This window comes from Clupea harengus, chromosome 9 (genome assembly GCF_900700415.2).
Source record: "Clupea harengus chromosome 9, Ch_v2.0.2, whole genome shotgun sequence".
NCBI classification, from domain to species: domain Eukaryota; kingdom Metazoa; phylum Chordata; class Actinopteri; order Clupeiformes; family Clupeidae; genus Clupea; species Clupea harengus.
This window is the reverse complement of record NC_045160.1, coordinates 23,770,803-23,786,163: the sequence shown is the minus strand read 5'-3', so window position 1 is coordinate 23,786,163 and position 15,361 is coordinate 23,770,803. Positions and strand designations below refer to the sequence as shown.

At 44.4% G+C, this 15,361-nt stretch overlaps 1 protein-coding gene across 1 annotated transcript in view; it reads right to left on the bottom strand.

Moving 5' to 3' along the window:
* The window catches only part of dscamb (Down syndrome cell adhesion molecule b), a 155,412-nt gene that overhangs the window by 26,420 nt on the left and 113,631 nt on the right, over positions 1–15,361 (bottom strand). Inside the window, exons 10-14 of the mRNA XM_031572911.2 lie at positions 7,901–8,097; positions 6,483–6,579; positions 4,755–4,883; positions 3,714–3,881; positions 20–90 (exon numbers count right to left, since the gene is read on the bottom strand). Of these exons, the coding sequence (XP_031428771.1) occupies positions 20–90; positions 3,714–3,881; positions 4,755–4,883; positions 6,483–6,579; positions 7,901–8,097 (662 nt within the window). The remainder of the gene's footprint in view (positions 1–19; positions 91–3,713; positions 3,882–4,754; positions 4,884–6,482; positions 6,580–7,900; positions 8,098–15,361) is intronic.

Genomic DNA, 15,361 nt, shown 5'->3' with positions numbered 1-15,361 from the left:
TGACATGGCGTGCGCGTACCTTCCAGGTGACTTTGACGCTCTGGGAGGACAGCGCCTCCAGCTGCACCTCCTGCGGAGGGCCGTCTGGACCTGGGGAGCAGAGACGGGCACGTTAGAGCAGAACTCTAGCTGGATCACACACACAGGGAGCAGAGGTCATCGGGTTCAAGGGGTCATCAGGCCAATCAGGTTCACTCATCAGAGTGCAAAGGCATCCATTAATTATTCTACACACTGACACAAGTAAGTTCACTCGTCAGAACCCAAAGGCATCCATTCATTATTCTACACACTGACACATTGGGGACCAAAGTAAGTTCACTGATCAGAGAAGTGGAGTAATGAAACACACACGCGTATAGTACTTACTCACACTCAGAGATGGGCAGAATTTCAATTACTTGTATTTGAAATACGTATTTCAATCACTTTGAGTATTTTGTAATTTGTATTTGATAGGGCCGATAAAAAATCTAACGTAATTTGTAACAAAATACTTTAGAGTGGAGTCATTTTGTATTTAAAATACTCCAAATACTTTCTCCAGTGTTTAGGCAGAAGGAGATTGTTTTTCTGTCGGATTCTACCACTAAACCGTCTGATATGCCTCTGAATGTCATTGTCGAATCAGGCAACAGTCAGGCAAAAGTGGTGCTTCAAATGCCCCCCCCCCCCTTTTGGGGCAAAATGGAAATCGCCCCAGATATCTCTCATTGACTCTCATGTTAAATCCAATTTTTTCAGAAAACAGGGCTGTGTTCGAAAACTTAGATAGCTGTCTTGATGGTTGTCAATTTATCTTCATTAGTACGCCGTCTTAAAGGAGGTTCTTTCAAAGAGCGAATTGTGTTAGCCGTGTCTATTACCGCGCACTTTACGAAGTACACTGCAATACTACCCGTAGTGCACCATAAGCACTTACATCTGTAGTGCGTTCCCTCGCTGATTAGTGTTGTCTCAAATGGAACACTGACGAACACAAATGTGCGAGCCTTTTACCTTTTAAACAAAGATGGCGGACCAAACTCCGCTGACAGCCGTGTTTTGTATGTAAATGTACATTCAAGCGTTTTCTCGCTTAGATTTTTCAAAAGTTACCGAGAAATAGACACTGTACTATCAGATAATACCGTTATTGTAACCAGCAATAATGGTTGAAGTGATTTGCGATGCGTCAGTCAGCCAACTTTCCAAACTGAAAAGCTGCCGAAAGGGCTCCTCCTCTTCCGCTAAGTAGCTAAGATGGCGCCCCTTTAGGGCGAGTAGTGTCCATCGTTTTACACTGCATTTTTTGACCGTTTGCAGTACGCCATCCGGGTACTTTCAGTGCCCTGAATTCTGCTGGTTCTGTCAGTGTGAATGCCCTAAGCACTGAAAGTCAATGTTTGAAGTGTGCAAGTGCGCGGTAATAGACACAGCCTGTGACTTGATCAAAGACGTATGACGACCTTACACGCATTTATGTATGACGAAAGCACGGTGGGGCGAGCCCTCCCGGAAGCCATAGAGATTGCATTGAGAGCCCTGTTTTGTGAAAACATGAGAGTCACACAGCTGCTGCCTGCAAAAATATATATATACATAATCAATCAAGTTGTTGTCTTTTAATAGCTTTGCTTAGTTACACTGACATTCTGTGACTGTTCTTCCTTTTTGTGGGGTCCATCAGAGCTTTGTGTACATTATATAGCCCAAACCTGAATGCTCTGCTATACCAAACTGTGAGAAAACGGAAAATCCAGAAAAAGTATTTCCTATATTTTAAATACAAAATACATGTATTGTATTTTGTTACATTTTCTGGCACCAGTATTTTGTATTTTATTTTAATACATTTATTTGAGGGGTATTTTGTATTTTGTATCATACATTTTGATGTTTTTTTGCCCATGTCTGCTCACACTCATCAGAGAAGTGGAGTAATGAAACACACAGGCTTATAGTACGTACTCACACAATGGACACAGTGAGCAGTGAACACACAGGTGCTCTCTCTTAGCAATGCCACTAAACTCAACCCATGGGCACAGTACATGCAGGGGAGACCAGTAATGACACAGTATAGGTGCTCTGTGCAATACATCACGTTATGTAGCTAATAATGTATAGAAGGTGCTCTATGCAATACATCATGTTGTGGAACTACTAATGTATAGAAGTTGCTCTGTGCAATACATCACGTTATGTAGCTACTAATGTATAGTTGATTTATGCAATACATCACGTTATGTAGCTAATAATGTATAGAAGGTGCTCTATGCAATACATCACGTTATGTAGCTACTAATGTATAGGAGGTGCTCTATGCAATACATCACGTTATGGAACTACTAATGTTGGCCAAATAGAGGATTCTCCTGGTTTTTATTCTGATGTCTTGAATTTGCTTTTTACTCTAAGAATTAAAAAAATAATGACACCATGTCATGTCGTTGTATAGTTGCAGGCTCATAGTGTTTCCAGTTTTACTTTAATCCATGACAGTTAGTTAGTCACTTGTCGTAGCCAGTGTCATCTCGTTTTTACTCAAACTAGCGAGTATTGTTTATTTCTGGTCTGATTCCAAATGACAATAAGAAACGGAGTTTGTCTCTGAGTAATGTCTTAGTTTTCATTTAGAAGAGAGTTGGTGGAAAAACATCAGTTCACACAATCAGATTTAGATTTCAATGAAATGATGAATCTGCCTTCACCCTAGTCCAGTTTTGATCTCTATCTAGTGTAATCTGAACCTGAGGGAAGGGAATGGGCAGCAATGGCCAATGAATTGATCAGTAACATTCACTATTAATCCCTTTTTCATGTATTTTTTATTTTATTTAGAGACAGACATCACGAATAGGTGTCATTTGCCTTGAGCAAGAATATCTTAGCAAACATACCATGAGGCTTACCAGATAACTGTAAATATCTGAAGGGTATGGATTAGAAAACTATAACAGTCTCACCAGCCAAACAGTATGTGCATGTTGTTGTTATGAATATTTATGGCTCGTATTTGCCTAACAGGAACTGCAGCAGCCTCATGATTCAGCCACAGCTCGTGAGGAATTAACTTTTCATGAATAAATTAGGGTTAATTGGTTTGATGGGGTGGCTGGAGCAGAAAAGCTGCAGATAACTAGCTTCCCTCCAGCGAGAGGTAGAACCACAGCTCCAGACAGTCACACCCAGATGCAACCGCAGCACTGGTTTATAGTACACTATTTAACCACCAGAGGGCAGCAACCCCCACCAGATCAGACTTGTGACCTTGACCTGGATGACGGACATACTCAGCCATGCAACTGGGGAAGGAGAAAACATAACTGAAGCCCCCCCCTCCCCATTAGCATGACTGGGTGACCTTATGGATCCCCCTGACCCAAAATTATTTTAAATATTTTATATGACTTAAATTCAATTATTTATAAAAAAATGAAAAAGGTTGTTGGTGCTATTGTCGTGTGTAGCTGCCACTACTGCAACTATGTGACATACTCTCTTAGAGTATTCTTACAGTCCACACAGACAAAGTTGTAGTTGCAGTGCCAGACTGTCTTGGTCTCACCTTTCACTTCTATATTTCCAAATGCCATAGTTGTTTAATCACACACATTTAGTCCCACACACATTTAGTCCCCGTTTGACCCTGGTTGTCTCCAGACAGATATGCTAATAGCTAATGTGCTAATAAAGTCCAGCTACGCAAGACTAAAGGCAGGGACACTCACTGGCTTCGTCTGTGGTGATGGTGAGCTCGTTGCTGGGTGCGCTGCTGTTGATGCGGTTCTTGGCGATCATGCGGATGTTGTAGGTGGAGGAGGGGTGGAGGTCGATGATGGTGGCCTGGTAGAGCGAGGGGGAGATGTTCTTGGTGGAGATCGCGGAACTCCACGGAGCTGCAGATGAGAGTACCACAGGAGGGAGAGAAGAGGAAGCCAAAGAGATCAAGATGAAGTCAGACTTCTTCACTAGATAGATAGTTTCATCACAATGATAAAGATAAACTCACAATGAGGGAAAGAAACATCACTGCTACTTGTGAGGACACTTATCATATCATCATATATCCAAATTCATAAACTGTGTTTAAGAAGTAAACAGGTGTGGCTTTAAATCTCTGAATAGCCCTTCACCACATGACTCAGCCAATCAAGGCCCCTCTGAGCTCAGTATACACACTCAGGTGATGAGATCCAATCAAGGCCCCTCTGAGCTCAGCATACACACTCAGGTGATGCAATCCAATCAAGGGCTTTAGCGTGTAAGAACCTTACAGGGACTTCAACATATCTCCATTCACTGTATGGCTATATGACCAGACATGAATGACTGATGCCTAAACACCAAAATACTACTAATGATACAACAACAACAACATAAATCGAGGTAGAAACAATAATAATTATTATTATATTTAGAATAATAATCATCATCATTATTATACAAATACTACTACTAATAATAATTATTATTATTGTTGTTGTTATTATTATTACAAAGGAATTGCAGATAATAATAATAATAATAATAATATTTAATTTAACCTCTTAAATCTCAACCTCTTGAATCTCAATCTCTTGAATTACTACTTCACAGTCCATGCTGTGAGACGAGATGAAGAGAAGAAGAGATCCTGCGGTGCGTCTGGAGTGAGGGATTGGGGACGGGGATTGGAGTGTAAGACCTGACTCCCAACCCGTGCATGAGAGTTTGGGTATGGGGGCTGGCTTGAGGGGGCCAACGTCACTGTGTTTCTTGACAGCCCGTACCTGATTTGTTCTTGTACTCGATGTCATATCCTGTGATGGGGCTGTTGCCGTCGAACACCATGTTCCAGTGCAGGGTGATGATGCGGTCCTGCACGTCTCGGATCTCCACCAGGGGGCTGTCTGGAGGCTCTGTGGGGTCAGGACAGCCACAAGCTCAACAACAGAAGCAGCAACCCTCACCATATCAAGCACAGCAAGGAAACACAACAGAGGCCAACAGGGGAGAAAAACTGAAATATCTGCCAGAATATTATATCAATCTTGATATGTATAGTGTAGAAATATCTGCAAGAATAGAATATCATTCTTGATATGTAAAGTGTAGAAATATCTGCCAGAAAAGAATATCAATCTTGATGTGTATAGTGTAGAAATATCCGCCAGAATAGAATATCAATCTTGATTTGTATAGTGTAGAATTGTCTGCCAGAATAGAATATCAATCTTGATGTGTATAGTGTAGAATTGATCTGCCAGAATAGAATATCAATCTTGATGTGTATAGTGTAGAAATATCTGCCAGAATAGAATATCAATCTTGATGTGTATAGTGTAGAAATATCTGCCAGAATAGAATATCAATCTTGATGTGTATAGTGTAGAATTGTCTGCCAGAATAGAATATCAAGCTTGATGTATATAGTGTAGAAATATCTGCCAGAATAGAATATCAATCTTGATGTGTATAGTGTAGAAATATCTGCCAGAATAGAATATCAATCTTGATGTGTATAGTGTAGAATATCTGCCAGAATAGAATATCAAGCTTGATGTGTATAGTGTAGAAATATCTGCCAGAATAGAATATCAATCTTGATGTGTATAGTGTAGAAATATCTGCCAGAATAGAATATCAATCTTGATGTGTATAGTGTAGAAATATCTGCCAGAATAGAATATCAATCTTGATGTGTATAGTGTAGAATTGTCTGCCAGAATAGAATATCAAGCTTGATGTGTATAGTGTAGAAATATCTGCCAGAATAGAATATCAATCTTGATGTGTATAGTGTAGAATTGTCTGCCAGAATAGAATATCAATCTTGATGTGTATAGTGTAGAAATATCTGCCAGAATAGAATATCAATCTTGATGTGTATAGTGTAGAAATATCTGCCAGAATAGAATATCAATCTTGATGTGTATAGTGTAGAATTGTCTGCCAGAATAGAATATCAAGCTTGATGTGTATAGTGTAGAAATATCTGCCAGAATAGAATATCAATCTTGATGTGTATAGTGTAGAAATATCTGCCAGAATAGAATATCAATCTTGATGTGTATAGTGTAGAAATATCTGCCAGAATAGAATATCAATCTTGATGTGTATAGTGTAGAAATATCTGCCAGAATAGAATATCAATCTTGATGTGTATAGTGTAGAATTGTCTGCCAGAATAGAATATCAATCTTGATGTGTATAGTGTAGAATTGTCTGCCAGAATAGAATATCAATCTTGATGTGTATATTCTACAATGACAACCTATTCTGTTCATAGGTAGATGTGTAGTGTAGGGAGTATACAGAGATTCAAGTACTCTTAAATCAGTCGCTAAGCACTACATAAACACAGTCCATTAACCATTACAGTTCATGAGAAGGCTTTAATTCTACTAAAAACAGTTTGCTTTTGGTTAGAATGGGGTGGTAATTGCCCGTGGAGAGCAACCATATGTTGTTTAATTATGGGACACCTGCCATGTTTGCTACGAGGAGGCCACACTCACCCTCCACTGTGAGCTGAATGATTCCTTTATCTTCACCGTAGGAGTTGATGGCGTGGCAGGAGAAGAAGCCAGAGTCGCCTCGCACTGGACTCTGGATCTGTAGAGAGGAAGAGATGAAGCTCGTAAAACTCCCAGCACCAGGCCAAGTGTGGAAGAGTGAACTCAGCTACTACGTCTGTAATGGCAACTATAGCACACGCTAGTTGATGTTAAAAAATCTGATTAATGTTTCACTGTCTTCTTATTTTGTTTTGTTAATTCAGTTACCATGACTACTTGACTCAGATTGAGCTATATGCTTTTCATGCCCACATCTGAACAATTCGCTTTTATTTTTCCTTTTTTTTCCTTTCTTGAAAATAAACTCCATTGTTGTGCACCCACGCTGTCTGGCTCCGTGTCTTTTTTCCTAAATTCACGACCTACAGGTTAAGGCCGCCTCTGAAACAAAGAACATTCGAAAAGTGGACGTTCGAGGCAAACACCTACTCACTGCACTTTTGAATTTGAACATTTTTTTTTTTTGCGTTAACATGCCAAAATGTTCGACTTAAACTTTAAACCCTTGTCCGTTATATAGGTTTGTTCTCAGAGAAGTGCCTCCTGAGGCTGCTGGTCTGTGTCCGCAAACGCCCGCAGTGAACCCAAAGCAAACGGAAAACTGGTAACGTCGTGAGACCTGCTCTGTCAGCTCCTCTGCTCCGCATCCCAAACTCTAATGGGAATATGAAGACCCTGGGATCTGTAGCAGGGAGCGCATTTTAAAACACATAGAGTAGCACATGAAACAATGAGAAACTTTAAGTCAGCACAAAAAAAAACAGCACTGCTGTCCAACTCTTAGTGTGAAATTAGTGTGGTTGCAGTTCTTTTAGAACCTAGAAAGTTCTGTGCAAACTAAATCTAAGAGGCTTGTTCTGAGCACCGTATGCGGCACACATACATAACAACTGATCTGTTAACATTTCCGACCTGATCACTGAACATTACTAAGCATCTCTATCATGATGACATGACTGTGCCCATTCACTACACCTGGACTAAATAGGTGCCTTCACTGGACCAGTCATATTCAAATTAAGCTGGACTAAATAGGTGCCTTCACTGGACCAGTCATATTCGAATGAAGCTGGACTAAATAAGTGAATGCTGTATGTCTTCAGTAGCTGGCCTGAACACTTCCTGTCACTCACAGCATTGAAGCCGTACTCCAGTCTGTGGCTCTGAGACGGCAGAATATGATTCAGAAGACTGTTGAGGCTCTCTTGTTCAACCTCAAGCACAAGAGCTAGAATATTTGCAACTGTGGGAGGTACTGAAGCATGTGCTGTGGGTACAGGTGGGAGTGCATGTGTGTGTGTGTGTGTGTGTGTGTGTGTGTGTGTGTGTGTGTGTGTGTGTGTGTTAATGTACAGCACCTGTAGGGTGGAGTTGACCTCGTCGCCGACCTCGCGCACCGTCACCACGTAGCGGCTCATCTCGGGGTTGATGATCTCCTTCTCCTTCTCCCAGCGGATCATGATGGGCTTCTCTCCCTTGGCTGTGCAGCTCATCTCCTTCTTTTTGCCCTTGGTGGCCAGCGTGGTGTTGGGGTACGACGTGATCATGGCAGGGACTGGGAAGATAAGGGGGAGAGAGGGAGAGAGAGAGGGAGAGAGAGAGGGAGAGGTTTAACACTCCTTTATAAAATCATTCTCTAACTTTTGTACCCAGTTCGACAATAAACCACATACAACATTAAATCTCCAACAGACAAAGCTTACACTATAGTGATAAAAAAGCGCATGAGATAGAGAGAGAGAAGGGAAGAGAAATAGGGCGAGAGAAAGAATGGTACATAGGGGGAGAGATAAAGGAAGAGAGGCACAGAGAAAAGGAAGGGAATAAAGAGAAATAGGGGAACAGGGAACAGAGAGGGTGATAGAGAGAGCAAGAGAGAAAGAGAGAGAGAGAGAGAGTGGTATGTGTTATTTTAGTCACCATAATTGTTTACAGTCAGATACAGCCTCACAGAAATGCACAGCCAAACACCAACCAGGCCAGAGGCTGTGTATGTGTGTGTGTGTGTGTTTATCTGCGTGTGTGTGTTTATCCTTGTGTGTGTGTGTGTGTTTATCTGTGTGTTTGCTGACTGATATGCCACTGGCATGCGCGCTAAATATAAACACCCCCCCTCCCGAATGCAGCGATTCTGGGCCGTATCTGGTCCGAGCCTGCGGTGTCGGGGCCTGATCCGTGAGAGCCGGCTCCTCGGCTGATGTAGGTCAGAGCGGAGGGAAATATTATGGGAATGATCTGGGTCGCCCCTCCCTGCACTGCGGAGGGTGTCAGCCTCTTGGTAGACGCAGGGTGCGCGTTAAACAAGAAAGAAATAACCCCAGAAACAACCAATCGGCTGGTTTAGGGCACCACGGCCAGCCAATGGAGACGCTTCCCCAGCTGCCAAAACAATGATGCAGTGATAATGGCGGCGTTGGGGGCCTGTGGCCTGATGATGATGCGCTGTGGCGTGAGACCAGTGAGAGCGAGAGAGACCGGGGCGCGGGGGGCACCACACTGCTGCGCTGGTCTGGCAGGGAGTGGATTGGGTATCAGAGGGCCTCACCGGGTTAACAGGGTTAGGTATGAGATCAGGTATGAGATGGCACTGCAGAGGATAGAAGTTGTACTCTAACTTTCAGTGTAAACAAATCTCACAAAACACACACACCTATGTATATATGTACACAGTCGAACATACACACGAAACCACAGAAATTACTTTAAATGAAAACTACATAACCCAGCAGGCAGTGCTCTTCGTCCGGCAGGCTGGCATGGCCCTCTCTGAGAGAGAGTAGGGGCCCTCTCTGAGAGTCTAACACACAGAGAGCAGGGGCCCTCTCTGAGACTCTAACACACACAGAGCAGGGGCCTCTCTGAGAGTCTAACACACAGAGAGCAGGGGCTCTCTCTGAGACTCTAACACACAGAGAGCAGGGGCCCTCTCTGAGACTCTAACACACACAGAGCAGGGGCCCTCTCTGAGACTCTAACACACACAGAGCAGGGGTCCTCTCTGAGAGTCTAACACACAGAGAGCAGGGGCCCTCTCTGAGACTCTAACACACACAGAGCAGGGGTCCTCTCTGAGACTCTAACACACACAGAGCAGGGACGAGGTGTGAAGGAACTGGAGGGACCTATTCCACTTTTAACACACACACACCGTTGAAAACCATGTAGCCCTGAAGCAGTGTAAATGTGATCTCTCTTTCTTCCTCTCTCACTCTCCCCTCTCTCTCTCTACCTCTTTCCCGCTCTCTCTCTCTCTCTTTCCCTCTCTCTCTCTCTCTCTCTCTTTCTCTCTCTCTCTCAGCAGCATGTTCATTTCCCAGCAGGCCCTGTTATGATTTAATGATGAGTATGCTTTGATTATTCATATGGATCAGACAGACGTGTGTGTGTGTGTGTGTGTGTGAGTGTGTGTGTGAGTGTGTGTGTGTGAGTGTGTGTGTGCTTGCATGTGTGTGTGTGTAACACGTGTGTGTTAATGAATGTCAGTCTGTGTGCGAGTAAGTGTCTTGTACGTGTGTGTGTGTTTGTGTGTGTGTGTGTGTGTGTGTGTGTGTGTGTGTGTGTGTGCGTGTGTGTGTGTGCTGGAAGCTGGGATGATGCTGACAGCCTCCTCTGACATGATGGAGTGTGTCAGTCTGGGGCCCGTGAACGTTTAAGCTTCATCTCTTATTCACTCTCAAGCGCAGGCTGGCGCCCTCCGCCAGAGACCGCTGATTTATTTTGCATGACAAGTATGAATTTGAAGTGAGGCACATTAAAAAAAAGGCCTCCCCTGCCTTCTCTAAATATTATTGCTCTTTAACGTTTTCTTTTTTTTTTTTGTCTTCGTTTCCGTTTTTCTTTTTTTTCTTTCTTTCTTTCTCTCTCGTCTCTCATCCGAAGATCAGAGGAGTCGCTTGCTAGAGCAGGCCCACCGGGGGTGTTCCCGTCGCGACATCGAAACACACACATGCGTGCACATGCACACACACACTCACTGGCACACACACACTCACTGGCACACACACACACACACCAAAGAACACACACTCATACATACACACACACACACACACACACACACACAGAGGCAAGTGTCAGCTTCAGAAGTCGTCGTTTCTTCTCCCCCTTAACGAAACACTGTCACACGTCCTGCTCTCATTATCTTGCCTAGCGCAGCGCTGGTTGCCAGGCGGGGAAAGACAGTGTTAGAGAAGCAGAGAGAGAGAGAGACAGAGAGAGAGAGAGAGAGAGAGAGAGAGAGGGAGGGAGAAAGAGGGAGAGAGAAAAAGTGAGAGAGACAGAGAGAGAGAGTGCGAGAGGAACAGTTACACAGCTTGTTCAGCGCTTTTTGCTCAGATCACCGCAATGTCAACCTTCCTCATTGAGACATTAAGTCAAGACTACAGACTCCACTACTGTACCCCCCCCCCCCCCCATTTTACATTTAACTGGTATTCAAAAGTGTTTGCAGAAAGATTAAAGCTCAAGAGGGGGCCTTGATATACCCCCCCCTCTCCCCCCTCCAGGTGAGGAGCTGAGCTTGCTTCTAGTGCCGCACATGTGCAGTCCCATCACCCAAAAGCTCGGGCCAATCTAACTGAAGCCCTCGCCCCGTTGACACTGCCGAGGAAGGGGCCCCTCCAGGCTACTGGGTCCCTGTGATCAGTCCAATAGTTACTCTGGTGATGTATCTGTTTAATGTCTCTCAAATATTACAGAGCTACATAATAGGGAGAAGGCAGCTCGGGAACAGAGAAGAAGAAGAAGGAGAAGAAGAGAGAAGAAGAAGAAGAAGGAGGAGAAGGAGAAGAAGAAGAAGGAGAAGAAGAAGAAGAAGAAGAAGGAGAAGAGAAGAAGGAGAAGAAGAAGAAGAAGGAGAAGAAGAAGATGAAGGAGAAGGAGAAGAAGAAGACTGTGGAGCTTATTTGAGATTGGCATCGACCCTATTATTCCTAGCTGTCGGGCGGCAGCAGCCAAGTGTTGTCACGCCGAGGGGAGTTAGGAAGGCTCGGGACGTCACTTCAGGAAATCCGCGGAGGGGGAGAAATGTGAGGCATTAGGCTCATCTGCGTGGCAGCGCTGCATATTTCACACTCGGCTGGGATGCTATGGCTGTTGAGTTATGACGTAAAATCACTCATCAATTATAAACACATAGATCAGAGTTTTAAAAGCCATAAAGAGGACTGGCAATAGCTTCCATTAAGGTGATTATCGCAACTGACAAAGCCGACTGGTTCGCACAGAACGGACAGGTTGACCTATTTATCTTTCCTGTGGCTTTGCTTGGGCTTTGCAGCTGATCACAACTGATTGATCAGCTAATTGATTAGCTGAATGATTAGCTGATTGATTAGCTGCCTCTAGTCCTTCTGTGCTACCTGCCTCTGTGTATGCTATATATACAGACAGAAAAAAGAGCGAATGATGTTGGAAAGTGTGATGGTGTGTATCTGGTGATGGAGTGTTTCTGGTGTTAGTGTGTACCTGGTGTTAGTGTGTACCTGGTGTTAGTGTGTATCTGGTGTTAGTGTGTACCTGGTGTTTGTACACACACACCAAACAACACACACACACACACACACACACATACACACACTGCTGTTGCTAGGGCTCACTGTGTGTGTGTACAGTGCAGGGAGGGTCATGCACATAAGTGTCATGCATGAAGGGGAGAGAGGGAGAGAGAGATAGAGAGAGAGAGAGAGAGAGTAATATGTGTTCTCTTGTCATTGGTTGTTCACTGTGTTTCTCTAGCAGATACAGGCCTCTGGTATCTCAGTCTCAACACTCGGGCTCACACAAATACATGGACACACATACTGTACACACACACACACACACACTCTGGGGCTTGGATGTGTGTGTGGAGAATGCATTTCAGCCTTCATCTTATCACTAGCACAGGGGCACCCTGAGAAACTAGGCCACGTCACTGCGCCTGAGTGGGCCATCTCTTCCTCTCTCTCTTCTCTCTCTTCCTCTCTCTCTCTCTCTCTCTCTCCTCTCTCTCTGTCTCTCTACCTCTCCCTCTCCCTCCCTCTCCCCCTCTCTCTCTCTCTCCCTCCCTCTCTCTCTGTCTCTGTCTCTCTACCCCGCTCTCTCCCTCTCACTCTCTCTTTGTATCACACAGACACACACACACACACACACACACACACACACACACACACTGAGTATCATAAAGCCCCCCAGCGCTGGGTGGAAGAGTGCTGTAAATAACGTTAGCATAGAACTGAGCAGAGGAGAGGAGAGAGGGGAGAGAGAGAGAGAGAGAGAGAGAGAGAGAGGGAGAGAGAGACAGTGGAATGGGGGAGGAGAGAGAGTGCAGAGGGCGAGAGACATAGAGAGATAGGTGAGAGAGAGAGGGATGGGGGAGGAGAGAGAGAGAGAGAGGCTGGTAGGCTGAGTGAACAGTGCAGCCTGCCACGCTACAGTAATTGGCCCTTTTTCCTGCACAATTGGTCACAGTCTGAGCACACACTCCGTGCGATATTGCAGGCGACAGCGAGAGCCGGCAAGCCAAGGGAGAGGAAAAAAACAGAAAAAAAGGGCAGACACAGTAGCGGGGGTTGGGGGGGGGGGGATAGGGGGGAGGCATCCTCACAGCATCAGTGCTTCTGTCTCTGAGTACGCAGTAACAACAGGCCAGTCATCTGCTTACTGATTCAAATGTGCTGTGATTAATTCATATGAAACAACATCAGATGTGTTAATGTTTAGCTATAATGAATATCCATTGGTGCTGTTACATAAAAACACGAGGGGATGCGTGTCTTGGTATTTATCAAAGGAAAGGAAGATTTTAATGTGAATTTATGAATAAAACAAATGTCTGTTGCCATAATGTTCAAAGCTAGCCTCCATACGGTGAGAAGCACAGAGACTTGCTGGGTTTAAATGCACTCATCTAGAATAAATGAATTGTAGACCAGTGGCTAAATAGCCCTGTCACTGCTCTGGGAGATCATGTTCTGTGTGTGTGTGATTGTGTGTGTGTGATTGTGTGTGTGTGTGTGTGTGTGTGTGTGTGTGTGTGTGTGTGTGTGTGTGTGTGTGTGTGTGTGTGTGTGTGTGTGTGTGTGTGTGTGTGTGTGTGTATGTGTGTGGTGGCGAAAGGGGAGGGGAGGTGGGTGAATGAGAGATTTGACCTCAGGATTGTTGCCAAGACAACTGGAAGTCTTGAGTGATGGGGTGACATTGTAAGGTTCAGCTGAATTGACGCAGGAGCCAGAGAAATGTGTTAGACTTATGAATATTCTGTCTGTGTGTGTGTGTGAGAGAGAGAGAGATAGAGAGAGAGAAAGAGAGAGAGAGATAGAGAGAAAGAAATAGAGAGAGAGAGAGCGAGAGAGAGGGAGAGAAAGAGAAGGAGAGAGAGAGAGCCTGTTTGTGTGGGTGGGTGTGTGAGAGACTGTGCCTATACGCTTGTGTGAAGGTGTCTGCCAGTGTGTGTGTTTGTGTGGGTGGGTGTGTGTTTGTGTGAGTGTGTGTGTGGGTGGGTGTGTGTTTGTGTGTGTGTGAGTGTGTGTGTGTGTTAGTGTGGGTGGGTGTGTGAGCTGTTATTTATCCTTCTGTGCCAGAGGAGAACAGACTTTGGCTCACATAATAGCTAAGTGTGTGTGTGGTGTGTGTGTGTGTGTGTGTGTGTGTGTGTGTGTGTGTGTGTGTGTGTGTGAGAGAGAGAGAGAGAGAGAGAGAGAGAGAGTTTTCTCCTGCATTAGCTTGATAAGAGCAGCAAAGGGAAATTAGTGTGAACATCCATCCCTCATCAAATGATATCTCACATGCACACACACCAGCACACACACCAACCCCCCCCCCCCCCCCCACACACACACACACACAGCCATATGAGCAGGTGTGTGTCCAGATGAGCAGTTCCCCAACAAAATATTCATCCACTAGCACCACATAGATCCATAAAATAAACCTTTGATCCATTGTTATTTGTTAATATATTCAATTAGATCTTTATTATTAGTCCACACTATCGGGGTGACAATCACAGCGGGGACCAGTCAATAACAAAATAAGTGCGACAGAGTTTCTTAACTCAATCAACTGTAAATTCAAGACAGATGTCACAGTGATGTCTAACTAATATTCCATTATAGTGTAGTTTTAGAGACACTAGCGCACTACACAGGAGGCAGCAGGCAACAGGACACAGATGCTAAAGTTAGCTCCTCGGCTACTAGCGCTGCTAGCTAGCTAGCTTTGTGGCTCTGACATTCATCCACCTCGGACTGACACTTTAGCCCCTTGTGTCGACTCCTTCTGTAGACTCATTGTACTTCGGGTTGTTAATTCCTGCCCGCGGTGGCAACACCTTTCTTCTTAGGCAGGGCACTATCTTGGGCTGGGATGCTGTGTATCGGTGTGTCTGAGGATTTAAAATGTCAATGTTTCATAGACGCTAACGGCTAACCCCTGTGTTTTGGAACATGTATTAGCTTTGTGGGCTACTGGGGGAGTATCACTGGGGGAGCACACAAGTAGTCAGTGGTAGTAGATACAGGATACAGAGACAGATCGTGGAGGCATGCAAGAGTTCTCTGAAGGCCTAAATATTTTCAAAATGAAGGTTCCACCTCTCCAGCTCAAACCTCCATGTGTAGCTTGGCGGACGGGGAGGCTTCTTGCAAATTGTGTTGAAAATGTAACTGCTGACTGAGACTGATGGCTGACTGGATGGTTTTTCAGAGGGCAGTAGTTGCTATAATATCAAATTAGAACAATCATCAATTTAGGATTAAAATTTAGCGTTGTTGTTGGTCACTGCTTTGTATCACGGCTTTGCGTAGCCTACTATGAGCCATACACAATGTACACACACA